This window comes from Martes martes (assembly GCF_963455335.1).
Source record: "Martes martes genome assembly, chromosome: 9".
Taxonomy (NCBI): Eukaryota; Metazoa; Chordata; class Mammalia; order Carnivora; family Mustelidae; genus Martes; species Martes martes.
The window spans coordinates 19,934,051-19,957,704 of NC_137896.1; the positions used below are offsets into that span (position 1 = coordinate 19,934,051).

The 23,654-nt window shown below is 46.4% G+C and overlaps 1 protein-coding gene across 2 annotated transcripts in view; it reads right to left on the bottom strand.

The window, feature by feature from the left end:
- The window catches only part of PPP1R16B (protein phosphatase 1 regulatory subunit 16B), a gene marked incomplete at both ends in the record, with an annotated part of 60,515 nt that extends 38,451 nt beyond the window's left edge, over positions 1-22,064 (bottom strand). For both annotated transcript variants that reach the window (XM_080813858.1, XM_080813857.1), the window contains one exon: positions 21,815-22,064. In XM_080813858.1, the coding sequence (XP_080669984.1) occupies positions 21,815-22,064 (250 nt within the window). The remainder of the gene's footprint in view (positions 1-21,814) is intronic.
- Positions 22,065-23,654: the final 1,590 nt, after the last annotated feature.

The window sequence follows — 23,654 nt, forward strand, 5'->3', positions numbered from 1 at the left end:
TAAATCCCGCTCTGCGACTTCCTGGCTGTGTGAGCTTTGGGCAAGGTGACAACCTCTCTGAGTCTGTTTCCTCCTTGGTGAAGTCGAACCCACATTACAGGCACACAAGAAGGACACAGCACTGTGCAGGGCGCAGGGGAGGTGCCCTAGGAGAAGTCAGAGCTGGGGCAGGGAGGCAGAGTGTGCTGGGGGAGCCTCTGCTTCTCCTCCCCTGGTCCGTGCACACCCCAGGCTCCGGGGCCATCTGACATTTGCCATGTTGGAGACTGGTGCTTTCCTGGGCTTGGACAAGAGGAGAATTTGTCTCACACTCCAAATTGGAAACTCAGGTCATTCTGGATCCAGCCTGGCTAAGGGGACAGAGCCCAAGGGACAGAGAGCCCTGTGGGACTGGGCTGAGGGCCCTGGCAGGATTTCAGGCCAACCCAGCCCATTTACTGGTGCTTTCCCAGCCAGAAGGAGGCCCACGCTAATTAAGTGAATGTGCCAGTCTGCAAATCGATTTCTGCAGCTCCAGCTCTGAGAGGGGCCAGCCGCTCTCAAACTGGGTCAGAGACTGTTACTCCCTCAGAGTCCCCCGGAAGCACCGACTTCTTACCTGCATCTCTGCTGGTGAATCTAGACCCCACACACTCCCCACCCTGGTGCTGTGTTTGGGTCACTGACCAAGGTCTTCACCTCCAACGGCCCAGCCCACCCCAATGGGCATTGCACTCCTCTCTGAAGAGGCGGCTCCCCGACAATGCCAGGCTCAGAGGTCCAGGGGGATGCTTGGGGTGGGGGTGGGGGCATGGCCATGTATCACGGCTGGTTCAGGGTCAAGGCATCTAGGGCTGCAAGCCCAGCTCATGGGCAGGACCTAGCAGAACCTGCTGAGTTCATCAATGAGAACAGAAGGAACCAGCCCAAACAAAGTCCAAACGGAAGGCAAAAGGGACATCTTGGGGGTTAAAGATTACCAGCTTGAAGGCCCAAGGTGAGGCGGAGAGCTCAAACATAGCCTTCAACAGAAGCCATGAGGCATGGCCCAGATATATGTTGGGGATATCCTAACAGTCCTAAGGACCGTGTTTCTCAGGGGCTCACTATGTGCCAGGATGTCTGCCCGTGCAAGTGACATACATTTCCTTATTTAAATCTTGCAGCATCCTGTCAGTGTCTCCAACGTACAGATGGTGGAAACTGAGGCTCAGAGAGATGGACTGACTTGCTCAAGGCCATAGAAAAGTCAGATCTAGACCCCAGGCCTGGCTGACTGCCAAGCTCTTGCTCTCGACCACTTGCTAACCTGCTTCTTGACTAGGCGAAAATCTCACAGTGTACCCACGGTGGCCCGCCAGGCTGCTGGGGCGTCACCGAGCCTTGGTTTCAGATGTGACTCAATCTCACTGGCCTATGAGCTCCCTGGGATCAGTGCTCAACACACCATCCTGCCGTCAGAGCTGGCGGCCTGTGCCCTGTGGATACCCCCGGGCTCCGGGGCCTGACCAGTGGGATGAGTCTCCTGGATGAAGCTACAGGAGACTGGGATGAGTCAGGCCCTGGGAGGACGAGGAGAGCTCCGTAAATCTAAGGAAGCTGGCTGAAGCTGGAACTCCCAGTCAAGGGTAACCTGAGACCCTTGGGGCAGCGGCTGCTGGCTGGCCAAGGCTCCATTTTGCTGGGGGGTCTGCAAGCTGAGGGTGGGACTGGCTCTCTGTGGACAAGAGGCGAGACGTAAAGAGGCCGTTGGTGGAGGGCGAGTATGAGAGCGAGGACTGATGGAGAGGGCCGGGAGACCGGCCCAGGGAACTGAGCTGGACGGCAGGGTACTCTGACCAGGCGCTGCTATATTACAGTCCTCTCCTCTTTCTCTCCACAACGCTGTCAGTGCAGTCTTCCCACTGAGGAAGCACAATTGCCTGGCCCTGCTCCGGGGCCCCAGCCTGCCCAGATCCTGGAAGGTCCCTCTTGAGAGAGGTAAGGAGGTCCTTACAGGCTGAAGAAGCCCCATGACCCCCTCTGTCCCCCATACACACTGGCCTCTGATTACTACAAAAGGGGGCAGCTTAGTGTGGAGATTAGGGCACAAGCCAGAATGTCTGAGCTCAGTTCCCAGGTCTGCCACTAACTCACTGTGTGACTTTGGGCAAGTTACTTAACTTCTCTGTGCCTGTGTTTCCACAACTGCAGAAACTGGGTAATCACAGAACCTCTCATAAGGTTGCCAGGAGGATTCAATGGGTGAATATGTATAGAGCACTTTAAATGTCTGGCACATAGCAGGTGCTAGTAAGCCGGATGCCACTTTAAGCAGTATGGACTATGAGTCAAGGGCAACAGTATATAAAGCAAAGTTTCCTCACACTTACTCCAAACCTAAGCAAAGACTGCTGACCAGGACCACCAGCACACAGTAGGGACTTCAAAAACTGTTGGCTGCTAGTGCAGAAGCCGCCATCTGTTCAGCAAACCCCGCCTCCTTATCCTCCTGGGCACATAGCTAGAATATCTGTCCCCATCTCCCTTGCAAAGGCAGGACCACAGTCTGGGTCCTGGTCAGTGGAAGGTGGGCAGGAGTGGCGTAGGTGGAACCCTGTGGAACCCTCCCTTGCAATCCCCACACACTCTCCACTCCTGGCCTGAATGGACAGGACCTGAGGGATCTAGAGCTGTACTGCCCAGTATGGCGGCTTCAAGCCATACGTGGCCACGGACACTTGACATGTGTCCAGTTCGAACTGACATACAAATGTATCAACACACACTGGAGTTCAAAGGCTTCTATTAAAAGACCCCAGAATGTAAGATATTTCATTAAGAAGTTTTTACACTGATTGCATGTTGAAATAATATTTTGCATACACTGAGTTGAATAAAATATACCTTTAAATTTATTAATAATTTAGTAAAAGTAATTTCACTGGTTCATTTTCGCCTTTTTGAATGTGCTACTAGCACATTAAAAATGTCATATGGGACTTGCATTATATTTCTATTGGATGATGTAGATGAAGGGCGCAGAACCACAGACGGAAGGAGCCTGGGTACAGGGTCACCGCATGGAGGAGTCACCTGAGGGGACCTCTCAGAGTTATACAACCATCACCACAATCTATTTTAGAACATTCCAGCACCCCCAAAAGAAACCCCGTGCCCAATAGCAGTCATGCCCTATTCTCTACCTGCCCCTCCAGCCCTAGGTAACCCATAAACACCCACGTTGGATGGTTATATGAGCAAGAGATAAACTTCAGAACGTCAGAGCAGTTAGTGCTTTATTATAAAGATGGCCACAAATTGTGACCCTCGAACTCCTGCCATCAGGACATGGGGTCTTCACCCCTTCTCCTCAAAACTGAGTGGGCTTTGTAATTCTTCCAGGACTCAAGATATGGGCAGCTTTGACTTCCTGGATCTTGACACATGTGCTCTGGGAGCCCTGCGCTACCACGTAAGTCTGACTGTGCCAGGGCCGCCATGTTGGACAGGCCACGTGGAGAGAGAGCTGCCTAGCCAGCTCCAAGGTGCCCCAGCCCCTACTGTGTACATCATCCTAGCTAAGGCCCCAGCACAGATGAAATTTCTCTGCTGTTGTCTATCTGAATTCCTGACCCATGGGAGGAATTTTATTATTTTAATGATTAGTAAAATTTTGTTGTTTTATTAATAAAATGGTGGTTGTTTTAAACCACTAAATTTGGGGGTGGTTTTTTACGTGGCAATAGAGAATGAGGGTCACTCCCTGGTAATAGAACTCCCCTCCACATCTCTACTTCCTTACACCTTTCTGGGTCACTTCAGAGATTTGGTCAACAGCTCAGGGCCCTCTGCATGGTTCTGCAAACCCCAGTCACAGCCCCCTGCTCAAATCTGATGATGTAAAGAGGGTGGCAGCTAGCAGGCCCAATTTCATTTACCCACGAGATCAGTTTGATCTTTCCCTCTGCCTCCCTTTCTTTTCCTCTCTGCCAGAAAGCTCTCAAAGACCAGGATTCTCCTCCAAAAATGATCCATTCCAAGTCTGCCAGGATCCGGTGATCCCAGAGCTCTTCCCATCAACAATAGACTTCCCTTCAGTGTGGCCAGATGCTGGGAAAACCCTCTTGGTGTTAAGCTGCCTTTGCGTCCTCCTTGGAGACTCCCTACCAGCTTCTCCAGACTGCAAGGCACCCCCCACAACATCAAGGAGGCCGGCCCTCTGGCCTGACAGCACAAAGGGCCTGCCGTGGACTGAACTCTGTCCCCCGCAAACGTATATGTTGAAACCTGAAGCCCCAGTATGAATGTGTTTAGAGATGGTGCGTTTAGGAGGTCACTAGATTTAGATGAGATCATGAGGGTGGGGCCTTTGTAGTGGGGTTAGTGGCCTTATGAGAAGAGACACCAGAGGGTTTGGTCATTCTCTCTCTCTCTGCCATGGAAGGACACAGTGAGAAGGTGGCCATCCATAAACCAGGAGGGTGATTCTCACCAGAAACTGACTATGCTGGCTCCTTGATCTTGAACTTTCAGCCTCCAGAAATGTGGGAAATACATTTTTACTGTTTAAGCCACCTGGTCTGTGGTGTTTTGCTAAAATAGCCCAAGCCCAAGGCAGAGCCCTAGTACCTGGCTGAGGTCTCCAAGCCATGGCCACCCAGGAAAGACGTGGGGGATTCTGGCTCCCATTGGCTCTGCCCTGGGAGACACCTCGGTCAAGGCAATAATCAGCTACTGAGTGCCATGAGTCAGAAGCTGTTTATTAGCCAGAGCACACCAAGACCAGAATATACTTGCCAAAAATGGAGTTTTAAGAAATCTACAGAGTTGTGTGGGCTTTATGAATATATTTTCAGCTGCAGAGACAAAGATGGTGTATTTGACATGTCCTCAAACCTACTTACCAATCTATCTGTATAAAATCCAGCCCCCTCCCTTAATTAGAGCTTAACCTTAAGCTTCTTTTAGTGAAAAACAACTTACCAACCAAGAGCCTCTCCAGTGAATGGCTTATCTTGAAATCAGCAGCTTATTCAATAAGGCACCACGTCACCTATGACAACGAGACTGCACTGCTTTCACGAAATAAGAACCGTCAGGCTCTTCAGGACCCAAATGTAAATCTTTTTTGAATTAAAACAAGCTTCTGGAGCCTGAAGTTATTGCTATATAATGTTTTGCAAGCACCTAGTGTCAGAAAATGTTTTTGAAAACGTTAAGTGGGGCATGACCCTTGATATGGCATCTGTCCCAAAACAAGCTGGAAAAGACAGAAGAGAGAAGGATGAACTACCCAAGCCCAGGAACTGTTTATTCCTATGGCTCAGCCTATGCAGATGATGGAAATTCACCACGGACTATAAATGTCTAAGTGCAAATGAGGTCTGATTGCCTGTGGTGGGTACACCCTAGGGAAGACTGGTTCTAAATTGTGACTTTATCTAACAGGGCTCGTTGGGAATGGGTTTGGAGCACAGCTAACAGGCGGCTGCACCCACCCACAGGTGGGGGCCACGGGCACTTTGCTTGTTTCTCGGGCTCCTCACTCACACAGGATACTCTATCTGAGCCTTCACTTCTGGATCAGACCTTGCTAAGTGTTCGGGCTTTGGAAGAGGGAAAAATGCTCCATATGGATATAATCCGTGACTGGCATAAGGCTTAGAGTACAGACAGTGCTCACTCTGCTTTTCACCTGGACAAAGGACTAGAGCTTTCTAACCCTCTGTTTATCCACCTGTAAAGTGGGGCTCTCAATAATACTTACTTTATGGAGTTGTCAAAAGGGTGAAACGAGACAATGCATGGAAAGACCTGCACCGTGCCTGGCACGTAGTGTCTAGTGAAAACCGGTAGACAGAACGATAAAGGTGATGAAGGGTCGGTGGGGGGGTCAGATGTGGGGTCTGCTGGGACATCTAGCAGGCAACCTCACCCATCCTTTGAGGGGCTAAGAGAAGGAAGAGCTCCTCCCTAGAGGGAAGAAACTTGCCCAGCCACATTGCACTCATGCACCACTGCCACAATACCTGCCTTAATCCTGGAAAGCTTCCCCCACTAGTCTGCAGCCGCCTAGATTCAAGATCACAGATACACACTTAGAGTTTCTTTTTCACCAGAAGACCTAAGAAAGAGGCAAAATGGAGGCGCTTGGAGCAGGGTAGCATGACCCCTACTCCAGGTCTGGGACTCTTCTACTTCCCCACTGCAGTAAGTCCCACCTTGTACCTTACCTTCATTATCCAGTTACTTTTCTATTCTCCAACTAGTCCTTCATTGCCCAGCTACTCCCTCTCTCTAGCTAGTCTCTCACTGCCCAGCTAATCCCTCTCTCCAGCTACTTTCCCATTACCTTAGCTGTTTCTTCACTATCCGACTCTGTGCCACCCACTCAGATGATCACTCATCGCCCAGCTACTCTGCCACTCCCCAGCTTCTCTAGCATCTTTGTGTTATCTAGAGTTCACACCAGTTTGGAACAATCAAGGGGATCTTGGCTTTAGTCAGGACAAATCTGTCCTGGTCTATATAGACATATCTCTGCAGGAAATTACGTCTTCCTGGACCAAGCAGCTGATGTTTAGAAATGGAATGTTTCCTGCTTATTATCTTTGAGGCCTTTGGTCTGGGCTACTGGAGCGGAAAGGCAAAGCCCACACAGTACAGGGCATGGAACACTGGCAGGCAGAGCCAGGAGTTCCAGCCGCACAGGAGGACCCTAATGCGTTGGGTATCATGGCTCTGGAGTGGCTCTCCTGGTTGCAAATGTGATGCTAAGACTAGAGGCTCCTCCCCCTCTTCAGGGCCCTGTCCATACCATCCCTGCACTTTGGGATGTTCTCTCCTAAAAGCCAGGAGAGCTTCATTATGGATCTGATTAAATCATAAGGAATCTCATCCCAGGCTTGCCAGAAAACAAGTTATTTTCAGCATCCGTGGGCAGCAAATGAAGAAGAAAGTCATGAGCCGGAAGGAATGACTGTGTAGAAACCTTGCCCATTCAGAGGAAGGTTGGCCACCATGTCTCTTTGACAAAATGTTAGGTGCCAAGGAACATAGGAGAAGTTTTGTGAAATAATCTAGGGCATTACTTTTTAATGACAAGGGAATAGATCATATTAACTCCAAAAAGCTAGAGAAAACCACTTATAGAAGCTAATTAGGGTCTTTCCAAAGAGCTTTTATAGTTATAGATGGGTTTTGAACATTCAAATGGCTCAAGCCAAACAAAACATTTATTTGTGGCTACCTTGAGAGATGACACACAGAAACCAGGAGATCCCAGGCACCTTGAGTTCTATAGTCTCAGTAAATAGTCTAAAAGAAGTTCATCAGGGGGCAGGCCCTTTCACTTTAGGGGTTCTGTAAAGGCTCCCTTATGTAAGCAGGCTGTAAATGTTACATCATGTGGGGTGCCAACCATTCATTTCCCACTGACTTGCAATGGAAATTGCTGTAAAATGTTTTCATTTTCACACTAAAGTGTAAATGACTACAATCAGGATCTTCTTATATGAATGACTAATAGAAAGGCTGGCACTGAGTAAATGGAGATAGAGGAAATGGGGTAGTTATGGTAGTGAGGGTGAGTGGAAGAAGGATTAGAAAGAAAACAGAAGAGATCTTAACCTTGCTGCTGGCCCATTATAACCAAGGTTAGTGGCAGAGGATAGTAATAGCCACTTGGGCTATATCTGCTGGCCAGATTTTATCTCTATGAATTTTCACTGCTCCCACCCACACAGTCACTATTCTTTCCACTTTACAGATGAGGAATCTAAGCACAAAGAAATTAAGTCATTCACCCAAGGGCACAAAATGGAGATTAAAACTTAGTTTTGCCTGACTCCATGCTAACTCTCAAGGTCTATCACCTCTCTGCAAAGCTTCCCAACCATTCTACCAATGTCCCCCTTTGATTCTGTTTTCCCTATGCCATCCATGTTTTGGAAGATTTTATCTATTGAACACACTGCATTTGTGAACTAATAATTCGTTCCATCTGGCTGATGATTATTTTTCTGTTCCTGCTTCTGTTTCAACATTGATCCAGACTTTAACCCCAATTACTGAGGGTTCAACATAATATTATGAAATCACATAAATCACTGTCATGGCTATGCAGTTAATAAGCAATAAAATTAAATAAGCATAAGAACCATCCCCCCGTGCTGAATTCTGACTGCCACATGGTTTTGGAGTCAATGCAAGTCAATACTTGGCATGCTCAACCCAGGGTCTGGGGTCCCACAGGGTTTAGCCCACCTGGTACAATCCCAGACATTGCAGGTATATCAACAGTCAATCACAGCATTTGACCAAAACAATATGCCTAGGGTTATCACACTGGGTTGCCAGAATTCTGGTCTAGAGCAAAGCAATTCTAAAGTGTGTGGTAGACAGCAACAGTAAGAGACCCATTGCATCAGGCCTTTCAGTACCCATGCACATGGGTACAGAGAGGCGTGTATGGGCTTCTCTTGCATTGACGCTGAGGCTGACCATGTGACTGACTTTGGCCAATGAGACATCAGCAAACATGATGCAGGCAAAGAGCCAGATAACATGCTTGGGCACTGGAGCTTGCCTTCTTAGAACCCCGAGTCTGCCATGATGCAGGAAGCCCGGCACAAAAGACCACTTGAAGAGAGAATCCCAGCCATCCCAGCCGAGCCCAGACACTGGCTGACCCAGCAAATAACCACAACCTCATACTGAGCCCTGGTAGGACTGGCAGAAGTGCCCAACCAATCCAAAGGAACATTGAGAAGTAAGTGATTTGAGCCACTAAGGGTTTCAGGGTGGTCTCTTTCGCAACAACGGATAGCAAATCCAGCCTAGTTCTTAAGGATGACTCACCTGGAGAATTGCCACTACTACCTTTGTGGCACCCAGAGAACTGGGGATCCTTATGCCAAAAGCCTGTGACCTCAGGTTTCTTCTGAAGGTCTGGGAACTCTGACTCCTCCACCAAGATTTGGGCTTCGTTTAGTTTTTCATGTGTAAAGGATGAAGATACCACTTCCCTCTCCCTGACGTAGCAGATTTCATATCTCTTCTCTCAGTTTTCACCTCTGTTCTGGACAGAACTGCCTCCACCAAGTGGCAGACAGAGGATGGGGTGGTGGGGTCAGCTCTGTTTGCTGGGACAAACACGGGATGGATGGATGTACTAGACAATTTAATACTTTGAGCAGATTCTGGAATATTCTTCTATTTGCTAAACCCCAGGCTTCCTCCACAGGGTTAGTTAATGACTTTGGCCTCGGTGATTGTTTTAGAAGAGCTTATGGTACGTTCATTGAAAGAGCCTCTGAGTCCCTCTGACAGAAATACTGACCATCTTCTCGCTCCATTATAAAGGACACAGTGGTTCCTAGAAGCCAAGCAAGAATAAGTCATGCCCCAAAATATCTCAACTATCTCCTCAACAGGGTCACTAGACTGAGAAATGTTAAAGCTAGGGACTGTCAGGACTCCAGTGAGCATTTGACAAGCTTCTCACATATCTCCTCACACAGGGAAGGGAAATGCTGGCTGCGTGTCATGGTGTTTGGGTTTGAAGAGGTTCCAGGAGAGTTCCAGTTGGCTGAGTCTCCCAGGATGGCATCTCATTGGTGACTGACCATGGTTTACCATGATTGACCATGGTTTATCTACCACAAGTGGTTTCTTCGTCCCAGAGTAGTTCCATACAATCTGAGCCTAGGAGGCTGCTGAATAAAACCACAACACAGTCTCACCTCAGAAAAGGAATTGTCTTGCACACCAGACACTCACTTAAGCATGGCCGACTCGTTCTGTGCTTGTAGGCAGACCTGGCTGGGAAGCCAAGTTATAGTCAGAAGATTGCAAGGAGGTACGTAAACATCAAGTAGTCATCACATGAGCGGCATTATGTCAAGATGGGTTGAAGTCTCTTTTTCCATAATCACAATGCTCTTTGGAAAGGGATGGTCAACTTCAAAGTTGTTGGTCACATGGTCACATGTCTCCCCTGGACATTATTTAGATGGCCTCCCTCATCAATGATCTCTTAGCCTCCTTTTTTGAGGCAACTGTTCTTGACAAGGTTCTCTTTATAATATTATCCACTCGTCAGCATATTAATACTGTGTTCTCTTCAAACTGCCTTTCTAGACTCTGAGCTTCCTTATGGTCTGAGCCAGTCTCCTGCTCACTACTGAGCTACTGGTGCTGGTCTGAAGATGTCCAGACTGTGTTCCATGTCTGTGCATGAAATTCTACTCTGATCCCTTACATGCTTTGTTATTTAATCCTCAGATAGAAAACTTCTTCCAAGTTTATGTAGGACAGGAAGGTTCTTTTTTTATAGGAAATTCTTGCTGTTGTCTCCACATAACAACTATAAAAACAGTATAGCTAAATTACTTTCAGTTGAACAACTATCCCTAATGAGTAATGACTGACTGGATACATTAACACAGAGGAGGTCCCTGGGGTTGTCCCCTAGGCTCTGTCTTTTTGGCCAATGCCTGTTCAACAATTTTATTAGGGATCTGGATAGTGTCCAGGATCGTGTTGTCTGATACACTGCCTCTAGCCTAACCACAGGTGACTGCTTAAATGATTTTATATTAAATAAAAGCAAAACTTGAGCTCCTTAGTCTCCTAGTCACATTTTACAGACTTTTTTTTTTATATTTTATTGATTTATTTGACAGACAGAGATCACAAGTAGGCAGAGAGGCAGGCGGAGAGAGGAGGAAGCAGGCTCCCTGCTGAGCCCATGCGGGCCTCGATCCCAGGACCCTGGGATCATGACCTGAACCAAAGGCAGAGGCTTTAACCCACTGAGCCATCCAGGCGCCCCTCCTAGTCACATTTTAAATGCTCAAGAACCACATATGACTAGCAGCTACCATAATGGACAGTGCATTTCCATCATCAGAAAAAGTTCAACTGAACAACTCTGGTTTAGAAGGCAAATGCCAATTGCATTTGTGAATGCCGTGGAATAGAAGCTGCTGATGAATATTTTATCTGAGATGCACATATTTCATTATGGCCTGCCCATCATCCATTTCCCATCCTTCTGGTAACCGCACCCCAATTTCTCTTGGGGCAGGTACAACATATCTCCAAGTGTCAGCTCATGTGTTCTGGGAGGAGCTGACTTCAGGGGTGGGCATATGCCTCGGATCAGACCAATCATAGCATTGCATCCCTGCCCCAGCCCCTGTGATTGGCTAGGAGGTAGGCATCTTAGACAATGAGATTCAATTCTGGGATGCGCTCAACCTGGAAGACTGTTAGAAAGAGAAATTTTTCTTAATGCAGTTACTGAAAGTATAGAATATACATTTTGAGCTGCTAACAGTGATCAGAGATACTCTGGTAGCCCCCTGAATCCACATGGGCTTCAGTTAGTTTAAGTTGGGTTCCTATTACTGCTAACAACAGGAATCTTAATATATCATTCAAAGTCCAAATTATTTGAGCAGGTAGATAATAGACTCAAATTCAACAAGATCAATTTAGGGTCTCGACTTCAGGGCTGAAAATCACCTGTGTGTCCAGGATGGCTTCTGGGATGCTGGTAATATACTGGTTACAGAGGGTGAGTACTGGGTCACACAGGCACCCACGACATGTGAAAGTGGCACCCATTTTGCCCTTTTCCGTTTGAAGAACATAGTTCAACAGATAGTTTTTTTTTTAAATCACTTGCGTAAGAACAGGTTGGGGAAGATGTAAGTTCACTAATGGGACACCCACTTGGGGGTTTCAGTTTCTTATAAACTCCAGACGAGTCAATAGTGGCAGCCCAAAAAGCCAGTGGAAAATTTGGGCCATACTAACAGATAAACTCAACCAGAATGAGGAAACTGACAGTTCCATTCACCCTAGGGGGAGCCAGATCAGGCTTTGGGAAAGTTATAGACAAAGGAGAGTATGTTCAAGAATCTCAAAGTCACGTCCTATAAAAGTCAGCAAAAGGAACAGGAGTTGTTGGCCTAGAGAGAAAAAGTGGGAAGATAGGTTATAGGCTTGACAGCCTCACTGAAACACCAGAATGAATAGACGACCTTATCATCTGCAAATAATGTCATTTTCTAAACAAAGGCCCCCAAAAAAACTACTGAAAAAATGAGAGTAAAATGTCTTCCTACAAAATCAATATATAAGAACTCAAAGCCTTCCTTTGAAGAAATAAACAGGACTTGTATGGTAAAAAACAAAAACAAAAACAAACCAACCCACAAGGACAACAACAACAACAAAAACCCTGTAGCTTTCCCAAAAGACTTAAAGGAATAGCTGCCCAGTGGAGACATGTGCCATCTGCCTACTTAGAAAAACTCATGACAAGGATATACATTGAGCCCCAATTAATTTTTTAAATTGTGGTAAAATATACAGAAGATACAAGTTATCATATTAACCACTTTTTACTGTACAGTTGAGTGGCATTAATTACATTCCCATTGTTATGTGGCCCTCACCGGCATCCATCTCCAACTCTTTTCATCTTCCCAAATGGAAGCTCCATACCCATTAGACAATAACTTCCCTTTCTCTGTTCCCTCGGTCCCTGGCTAAATTTTGGAAGGTGGTTTTTGTTTTTTCATTTTTTTATGGTAAATATGCATAAAATTTACCACCTTAATCATTTTTAAGAACACAGTTCAGTGGTATCAAATTATTATTATTATATATCATATAAATATCTATATGATATTCTAATAATGTTATGACTATTATTATATCCATAATGCTGTGTGCTGTGTGACCATCATTGCCATGTATCTCCAGAATTCCTTTCATCTTATAACACCAAAACTCTATACCCATTTATAACATTAATCAATTTTGGAAGACTCTGTTTTTGAGCTCTGGAGGGAAAACCTCACCAAAAGTTCTTAAATGTTACGTGAACAGCTGAAAATAACCAAGAACATTTTGCGAAAGAAGAGCAATTTGAAGAAGGACTCGTTCTATAATACATTAAGCCACATTAGAAAGCTGGGATCAAAACAGTGTGTAACTGGCACAGAAACAGATTGTTAGAACAAAATAAACAGCTCAGAAAGTTACCCTTTGTCACAGATGAGGCTCGGGAGGAAGAGCGTGGCCTTGCAAATTCACAGGGAAGGGAAGGAAGCTGGACAATTGAAAATGCTTCCGAAACAAAATGGAGATAGATTTTCATTGACTACTTTACACTAAAATGAATTCCAGAAGAATTACATGTTTACTTTATTTATATAAGGCCACAAAAATCTAGAAAAAGCATGTAGGTTAACATATGTCACTGGGGGGGCGTCTGGATGGCTCAGTGGGTTAAGCCTCTGCCTTGGGCTTGAGTCATGGTCTCTGGGTCCTGGGATCGAGTCCCGCATCAGGCTCTCTACTCAGTAGGGAGCCTGCTTCCCCCTCTCTCTCTGCCTGCCTCTCCGCCTACTTGTGATCTCATTCTATCAAATAATAAATAAAATCTTTTAAAAAAATACATCACTGGGTGAGGAAATGCTGTAGAGCAAGAGTCAGCAAACTTCTTCTGTAAAAGGCGAGACTAAATATTTTCATCTTTATAGGTCGTATGGTTTCTGTTGCAACTACCTAACTATGTCGCTGTAGTGTGAAGGCAGCCACAGACAATATGTAAATGATTAGGTGAGGCTGTACTCCAAATAAAACTTTATTTACAAAACAGGTGGTGGGGCAAGATTTGGCCTCCAAACCAAAGTTTCAGAGGGTTAAAAGCCCTGTTTTAGAGTGATAAGAGCAAAGAACAAAATCACGAAGGGGAGAAAGAAGCAAATATCATCAGATTAAACTACATAAAAATGATCTGGCAAAAAAACACACACATACACACATGTGCACACACACAGTTGGCAGAAAGCATGTGCACTGTACATGACAACAACTCACATCCTCCCCTCAGTTTTCATGCACTCTGTCTCTCCTCTGTCTGACACAAACACTACCCAATCGTTGAAATCAATAAAGAAAAGAAACTAGTAGAAAAAAATGGAACCCAAAAATAGATAACTCCGAGAAATAAAGAAACGAATCCCCAGTAAGATTATGAATAGGCTTTCAAACTTAAACTTCTCCATTATATGTAAATTAAGACCACAGGACTATCTTCCATATCTTGAATCTGTCAGCAACTTTGCGCTTTTCTGTGTCATCAAGCAGGGTCGATAAGCAAGGCAGAGGTGAGGCAGGCCTGGCAAACAGGCTGGGGGGGCAAGGCTTATGTGCAAACTGACCAATCAGCAATTTCTACCAAAGCCTTGCTTATGTTTATATCTCAAATCTCTGAGCCTCGAGAAGTCTACCCAAAGTAAACAATCAAACCTTGTGACCAAACAGTTTAGTCCACTGATAATCACCATGGCATAACTTACAGTAGCAAAAACTGGAAACAACCTGAAAATCCAATCATAGGGGAGTGTTTACATCAATCATGGAACATTCAGACAGGGGACTAGGAAGTTGGCATTAACCCTCTCTTTTGCAAAGACGATATTAAGACAACATAAAACCGTCCACCTCAAAGCCACATCTGGCTCAGCAGACAGACCTTTCTTCTAAAAATGGCTCCCTCCCTGGGCTTCTGAGATGCCACACCACCCTAGCTGTCTTTCTTCTACCCTGGCAGATGATTACTGGTCTCCTTTGTCCTCTTCTTCTTGGCTCAGCACGGAGCTACCGAGGCGTCCCGGGGTTTTCTCTTGGTCTGTGTTCTTTGCTCCGCCTACCTTGCTATTACTACAGGAGAGAAGCCTGACGGCTCTCCCAGCTCTTAACTGAAGTGTTACCTCATTGTGGCTTTGATCTGCATTTCCCTAATGATTAGTGATGTGGAGCATCTTTTAATAGACCTGTTGGCCATCTGTATGTCTTCTTTGGGAAAATGTCTATTCAGACGCCTTGCCCATTTTTAATTGGATTATTTGTTTTTTTGCTATTGAGTTGTATCAGTTCCTTATATTTTTTAGATATTAACCCCTTATCTGATATATAGTTTGTGAACACTTTCTCCTATTCTGTAGTTTGCTTCTCCTTTTACTGATTTTTTTTTTTTTTTGCTGTGCAGAAGCTTTTGGGTTTGATATAGTCCCACCTGTTAATTTTTTCCTTTTGTTACCTGTGCTTTAGGTGTAATATCCAAAAAAATAAAAAGTGAGCTAATATTTTCTAACAGATAATACATTACTTTAAAAAAAAGAAAGAAAGTAGGTGTGGGTAAAAGAAACTTTTAAAATGCAAGACCACCAATGGATTTTAATGTAACAAAGTAAGAAAAGCTAAAAATTGATACCGTTTCAGGTTCCACATTGAGATTAACCTTTAAGAAGCGACCACCTATTGAATTTGGTTGCAATATCAAGGAATATCCACAATGATCTGAAAAGGCAATTAAAAGATTCCTCTCTTTTCCAATGGCATATCTGTGTGAGATTTTTCTTCATTTATTTTAACCAAAATAACATATCACAACATATTGAATGCAGAAGCAGATGAGAGAATCCAGCCATCTCTTTTAAAGACAGACCTTAACAAAGATTTGCAAAAGTATCAAACAAGGCTACCCTATATTTTTGTCTTGAAAAATATTAGTATTTTTCAGAAAAATATTTATGTTCGTAGGTATAGTAGTTCTAGAACATGCCCACAAATTCTCCTTGCTTCAAGAGGTGAGTCTAATTCCTCTCCCCTTGAGTGGGAGCTAGACTCTGTGAATCATTTCTAATGAATAGAATATGGCAGAAGTGATGATATGTGACTTAAAAGCATAGGTCATAAAAAGCAGTGTGATTCCCTCCTCACTCGAACTCTTGGATCACTCGCTCTGAAGAAAGCTAGCCGCCATGTTCAGAAGACACTCATCAGGCCCTATGAAGAGGCTCATGCGGCAAGAACCTGAGGCCTCCCGCCAAGAGCCACGTGAGTGTGCCATCTTGGAGGCAGAGTCTCCAGCCCCGTTAAAGCGTGAGGTGATTTTTGCAACCTTATGAGAGATCCTGAGCTAGAGCCACCCAGGCCACATTGCCCCTTCTGATCTACAGAAGCTGTGTAAAACAGGAAATGTTTATTGTTTTGAGGGGCTCAATGTTGAGCAACTCTGCTATGCAGGAGTAGATAACTAGTACAACAGATAACGGCTTTATTTTTATGTTTTAATGAGTACATATTTATTTGAATTCCTCAGCCTTAATTTCCAATGTGATAAATATCAATACCGAGCCCAGTGAAACAAAAGCTCTTAAGAGTGCTCAGTTTCGGGGCGCCTGGGTGGCTCAGTGGGTTAAAGCCTCTGCCTTCGGCTCAGGTCATGATCTCAGGGTCCTGGGATCAAGTCCCACATCGGGCTCTCTGCTCAGCAGAGAGCCTGCTTCCTCCTCTCTCTCTCTCTCTGCCTACTTGTGATCTCTGTCTGTCAAATAAATAAAATCTTTAAAAAAAAAAAAAAGACTGCTCAGTTTCTAACCATCTAAAGGGGCCCAGAGACCAATGAGGACTGATGCCCTAAGCTCTTTGGACACGACCCCTTTCTTAAACTTTTCTGAAACTACCCCTTGTGAGGGCACCATTTCTTGCCTATGAGGACCCTGAGTAACAGAACAATACCAAAACGTTATCAGTAGTGGGCATAGCTGTGATTTTATTTTCTTAATGTTTTTTTCTTCCTGTACTTTAAAAATTTTCTATAACAAGAATGAGTAATTTTTATAATTAAGAGAAAAGAAACTTCCCTTTTCCAAATCACCAGAAGTGAAAGTCCCCAGCACCGGCTCCACCAGCCACAGACCTCTTGTTTCCTTTGGAGGAGCTGACAGTTTAAGCACGGCACACACAGCCCAGGTGTGCGCCAGAGCACCTGTGAGCGAGGGAGAGGTCCGCTGGGTGCCTGGCGGGTGAGGGCCCAGTGGCCACCACCGCCACCCGCAGAGCCTCAGCCAGAATAGCTCTTTCACCCTTTTTACATATTGAGTTTCTGCATAATTTCACATAAAGAAAAGTTTCCACTGCTAAAAAAAAAAAAAAAAAAAAAAAAAAAAAAGTTTGAAAACCTTTACCGTGAGAATAACAGTTGAAGAGTTAAAATTAGGCTATAGAAGAAACACTCAAACTCTTTCTGGGAATGTGAACAGAGTTTCCATAAAGAAAATCCTGCAACATTGGGAGAGAAGAACAGAAACCCTGACAACGTAACAAATGTTGGGTGGTTTCAACGGAGGCTGGCTCATGTGGCCATGGAAAGAGGTTATAGTTTGGGATGAAGACCTTATCCAGGGACACCCCCACCCCCACCACCACCAGTGCCAAGGGCCCAAGAGGCTGGCAGGAGCAGCAGGGCCGTCGGGCCCCAAGAGACACAGGTCAGAACCACAAGTGAGTGGTTCTCTCATTCCCTAGGGAAAATCCAGAGCACGAGGTGCCAGGTCTGCCTGGCAGTTAAAAGCACAGGCTTCAGAGACATCGGATGTGGGTTTGAGGCCCTGGTCTGATGCCAAAAACCTGTGAGATCTTTGGCAGGTGACATTTTTCTTGGAGCTTCGATGTCCTCATCTGTCCAATGAGGTTTGAGAATGCAAAATGGGGCTGCCATTTTAGAAAACAGGTTTGCAGCTTCCTAAATGTTAAACCCAAATTTGCCGTATGACCCAGCAATTCCAGTCCTAGGTAACCACCGCAGAGAAATGAAAACATACATCCACACAAAGACTTACACAAAAATGTTCTTAGCAGCATTATTCATCATTACCCCAAATGGAAGCAATCCAAATGGGAATGGATAAACGAGATGTGGCATATCCATACAATGGAATACTATAGCGCAATAAAAGAAATGAAACCCTGACACATGCCACAACCTGAACGCACCTTGGAAACATTATTCTAAGTGAAAGAAACTGATCGCAAAAGCTCACATATTGGATGAGTCTGTATAAGTGGAACATTCCAGAAAAAGCAAGGGTATAGAGGCAGAAAAGAGATTAGTGGTTGCCTAGGGTTGAGGGCAGGGGTGGGAACCAGGAGTGACTACAAATGGGCACAAGGTTTCTCTTGGGGGTGATGCAACGTTCAAAAATTGGGTTGCGGTGATGGGTGTGCGCTCCGTAAGCTTACTGAAAATTGCTGAATTGCACACTTAAAATCAGCAAATTTTGTGACAGGTCAATTAAACCTATTTCAATATAGCTCTTTTTAAAAAATGAGATTTGACTGCCCCTCAGAAGGTCATCATGAGGATTAACTGAGATAACTTTTGATACAAAGTAAGCACTCAATAAATAATGGTAACAATGATAATCAGTGTATACACTAGTACAGATTATGTAAGTGTCGACCATAGATAACGCAGAATAGCTACAATTTATAGCATCTACTATAAAATCTACCCCTTAGCATACACTTCAACATCTGTAAACTCATTTTAACCCCACAACAACTTTCTGAGGCAGCTGTATTCTATCATCCTCATTTTCACAGATGGGGAAACTGAGGCCCCGAGAAGTTTAGTAACTTTGCCGACATTGCACAGCTAGTGCGTGACAGAGACGAGACTTGAATCCTGGAGAACTAGCCCTAGAGTCCACGTTCCTCCCCACAACACTGCACTGCCTCTCGGTAAACGTTAGCTGTGTACTGCATTTCTGTTCTAACTAGTAATGGGGTGGGGTGCAGAAAAGGCTCACAGACTGCTCCCCAAGAAAGTCACTCAAGACCCAACTCCTAGCGTTATAGGAATCAGGCAAAAGAGTGTTCCAGACAGAAGGAACTGCATATGCAAAGGCAGGGAGGTAAGAGAACGCAGGGCATATGAGAGGAAGCTGGAGTTGGAGATGGCTGGAATACAGGGTAATGCTAGGCAGGGGGCACAAGAGGGTGGGGTTCAGGCAGGTCCAAGACCAAGAAGAGTCCCCGGTGCCCGGACGTTAGCCTGAAGACAATGTAGAGCCGGAGGAGGAAGTCCAGTGCATCCCTCTCTAGCACTGCCTTTCTCTGGGTCGACTCACATTGCCCTGGCAGGTGGAGGAGGTTGACTCAGCCACTGCTGTGAGCTCAAGGGAGTGGGGGAGCCGCCACCCCCATTCCCATCCCGCTGCGATCGAACGCCCCTGCAGCCTCCCCAGCACCGGCTCCGCCAGCCACAGAAACCATCCCTGCCAGCTGGGAACAGCGGGCTCTGTCATACTGCCAGGATGCTGAGCATAGCCTGGCCAGACTGCCTGCTGACTGGTACTGATGGAAGCTTCACACCCCAGCCCCAACCCAGCCACCTGTGGATTGCAGGGGGACCTCTCACCCGGCCCTATGGCTCACCCCGGCACACAGTGCTCCAGCCCTCCACCCTCACTTGGCTGCCCCAAGGCCAGGGACTGGCCCAAGGGGGCAGCACTTTTCTCATTCAAATTTAATGCACATACATTTGCATCCAACTCTTCCATTTGCCCACATCTGTCCTCGATCAACATCTACCTGTGTGCACAAGAAGTTCACTTGAGCAAAAGCAAAACTGCTGAGAAAACCTCCATGCCCATCACTAAGGAACCAGTTCAAAACTTCTGGGGAAACCCTACTATGGAATAATATGCAGCAGTTAAAAAGAATAATACAGCTCTGTAATTGCACAGTACTGGCATGAAAACACCTCCAAGGTATCTTGTTGGGTGAAAAAAAAAAAAAAGAAAAGAAAAGAAAAAGAAATTTGCAGAGTAATGTATCCAGCATGTCATCGCTTATGTAAAAACAAAGCAAAACCAAAAAACTCCAACTAGACTGTTTCTCCAAGTGGACAAATACACAGGCAAGTAAAGAAAATGCCTAGAAGGAAACACATCAAACTAACAGTAAGAAGGGGGGAGGGGGAACTTTTTCCTCTGGATTCTTCTGTGCTTATTTTTACAAGAAAAACGTGTTTGTGTATATTTGGGCTCTTAAAAACAAAGTATGTCAAAACGGTCACCACCCTGGTGCAGCCTTCAGGGTCACTTTTCAGCGAGCTGTCACATTTAGGGTCTTGTCTCATTCTTGTCACACACACACCTCCCCCGAGGACAAGGTTCAAAAGTCCATTTTACAGACTAAGAAGCTGGACCCAGAGCAGTGAAACCAGCCGCTCAAGGTCACACGCAAGGCCAAGGGGGCCTGCGGTCCTGGCCCTGCGCCCGGCGCTCCTCGCCCCCAGGCCATGTGGGAGGCTGGCAGGGTGCAGGGCCCACGCCAGGACTGGGGAGGCACCGAAGTTCTGGAGCAGCTGTCAGCCAGCTTGCAGAGTCCCTTCAGGGAGCGGAACACGGCTTTGTCAGGGAAGGAGGGAGGAAAAGATGAGTGGCAAAGAAGAGCTGATGAACCGCCACCCACGACACAAATTAGACATCATTGATGTGCCGCCCACTGAGCGGGATGGGTCTGCCACGTCACCCAGCACCTCACGTGGGAAGGAGCCTCGCAGGGCCGGTCCCCCGAGCCCGACATTTCATGCCTCTCTCCCGGGGGCTGCTCACCCCAGGCTCTCAGCTGCGCTCCTTCCGGCTGAGTAGTTCTGGGAATGCTCCTGCTCGGTTCCCAGAGCACTGTGTAACCAGGGCAGAAGGGAAACTGCACTTCTCAGAAGGTGCTAGAACCTGAGGACCGACGTGCATAAAACCCAACACCCTCTAGGGCGGGAAGCTCCATCCCTCCGTCCATGACTGTCTTAGCGCCGCATGTCCGCAGGGTGTGTGGAGGCAGGAGGCCAGAGGGACCCTGGAAACACGGCGAGCTGGGCTTTCCCCAGGGACAGCCAGAAAGGACTCCTATGCCGGAAGGAGAGACTGGAGGCTGCCGAGAGGAACACAGGGGACACACACACAAACTTCAGCCATGCAATGACCCCTGAGAGCATCCTCAGAGAAGAGAGCTGGTCGAATCATGGATCTTCCAATCATTCATACAACAGGAAACAAACCTACAAGGCCATGAGGCCAGGGACAAGAGCTTGGATCCCGTGGTTTCTGGTCCCAGCTATGCCACCTCAGTCAATGTTCTGAACCTCTCTGGGTCTCAGTGTTCCCATCTGTAAAATGGGTGTTTATTATACTTGCCTTTGGGGTATCTTGATATCTGGATCAGGGGACATATAATAACATAACTAAGTAAAATGTAACCCGTACAGGGTATCCATAACATCTGGAAACGGATGCTATGAGTGTGTTATTTGCATTTATGTTTTTTTATTAGTTTGCTTAATAGAGTGAAAATGCCCTAGACAACATTGTGTATATTCCTCTGTTTCCAGACTTCATGGGCACTCCACATATGAGCAGTTATATATATATATATATACACACACACACACACATAGATACAATGTGATATACAAATGGTATATATACACAAATACGTATACAGACATACATTCATTCTATAGATATAATGAAATAAAATATAGGAATCATATAATAAAATAAAACATACTAATACCCACTCACAGAGTATGACGGACCACACATACCCAATAACTTAGCGGGATTAGCTAACCCAATGCTCACAGCAAACCCTTGAGGCGGTTGTCAGTGTTGACCCCCGTGTTACAGAGGTGGACACTCAGGTACAGGGAACCGAGGTGACTTGCCTCCTTGCCAGAATCACGCCGGGAAGAACGGACAAAACCTGTTTCAGCAGCGAGGGCAGTCTGCGCGCGGGTCCGTGCCATTAACCAAGGCCCTACACAGTCCAGGGCCGCAGCCGAGGCCCGGGAAAGCCCAGCAGCAGGCGGAGCACCCGGCGCAGACCCGACCCGGCCAGCTCCCCCGCAACCCCATCCCTACCCCCCGCCGGGGCAGGAGGCACCGGGCCGAGCTGACCCGGGGCCGGAGGGGCCTACCTTCCTCGGCGTCGTTCCTCAGGGAGGCCTCCAGCAGGGCCACGCTGGCCTCGAAGGACACCTTCTTCCGCCGGCCGCCCGTGCTGCGCTTCCGCTCGTGCTTGCGCTTCCGGTGCTGCAGGTCCTGCTCGTACTGCGCCCACTTCTTCAGCTGCTGCGCCCGGCGCTTCTGGGCGGCGCGCAGGCGCTCCAGCGTAGGCACCTTCTCCAGCAGCTGCAGCTCGGTCAGCAGGTCCACGTGGCTGGCCATGGCCTTGGCGCCTCCCCACACCCTGGCGGGGGAGGGGGTGGTGCTAGCGCGGGGCGCCGGGTGCCGGGGCGGCGCGGGGGTGCCTGCGGGGCTGGGGCCTCATGGTGGGGCCTGTGCGGGGAGAGAGAGACAGAGACGGACACGCGGGTCAGGCGCGGAACTCTGATCTGAGGGGTGGTACTCGCCCCGTGTGCCAAACACTTGCTTCTATTATATTTGAGATAGAATTGACCTATAACATTGTGTAAGTCTAAGGCATACAAAGTGTTGATCTGATACATTTATCTATGGCAATAGGATTACCACTGCAGCCTTGGCTAACACCTCCATCATGCCACAGAATTGTTAATTTGGGGGGGAGGTTACGTTGTTATTTCACATAAGGTCTTTATATTGTTATAACATATAAGGGGATTGTTATATTGCTATAACATATAAGGAATTTTTGTTATTTTTAAAGGAATTAATATCATATCTTAAATTGCTCAGCATTAGTTTATGTTATGGTAAATATTGACAGATATCATCCACATAAATAAAAGCTCTTGGACATCCTTAATTTTAATAGTATAAAGGGGTCCTAAGACCAAGAAGTTTGGTAATAGCTGAACTTTTAAGACCTAGAAAATGTTAGTTGAAATTTTCTTCTTTGGCTGACCTTAAAAAAATTTTTTTTAATCACACTTTTTGCTCTCATGGACTCCTGGACAATATGAAGTCAACAAAATTTCAGTCTAACGCCAGCTGGTCCCTGTCTTCATTCAGCACCGACCCTATGGGCTCTTAGACACACCAGAAAAGGGTCCTGGAATGATCACTTGAACATCTTTAAGTCTCTTTTCCCACCCATAAAATATTGTCTCCACCTCCCAGAATTGCTAGGAATAAAAAGAGCTGACAAAAAAATGTTATACACCTAATAGCAGAGAGAAACAGCTTGGAGGGAAAATAGTAGGGACATGTAAACTCAGCCCATCTGGGACCCCACAGGCAAGGCTGGTGGAGAATTGTGGGGTGCTGGGCAAGAGAAAGACTGGCACAGGTCTGCATTTGGGTAATATGGAAATGCCAGGTGGTCCCCCAGGGTCAGGACAGCCCTGGGCTTCAAGAAGTGATCACTGGTCTTCTGGGCTCCCTGCTTCACTCCTGGACTGCCCACCCTCCAGAGGCTAATGACCAGGATTCGGTGCAACCCCTGGGAGCGCAGACTGGGTCAGATTGTTCTTCACATTCCTCCCAGCTCTGAGACTGGAGGGCAGACAAGCAAATGGGGAAGGGGTTGGCTTGGCCATGCTCAGAGGGCAAAGGTCCTCAGGGTCTGAGTGAACCTGACTTCAAAAGTAAACATAAGCCAAAGGCAACGCTCAGTCAAAACAAGCCAGCAGCCTTTGGTTGCTTTTATTTTGTTTTGTTGTGGATACCTTGTAATGCTTTTTAAATTAATTAATTACCCTTTTTATTTTGAGATCATTGCAGATCTACACGCAGTTGTAGCAAATAATATGCAACTTTAACCTAGTTTATCCCAAGGATAACATCCTGTAAAACTATAGTCAGTATCTTAACCAAGAACCTGATATTGATACAACC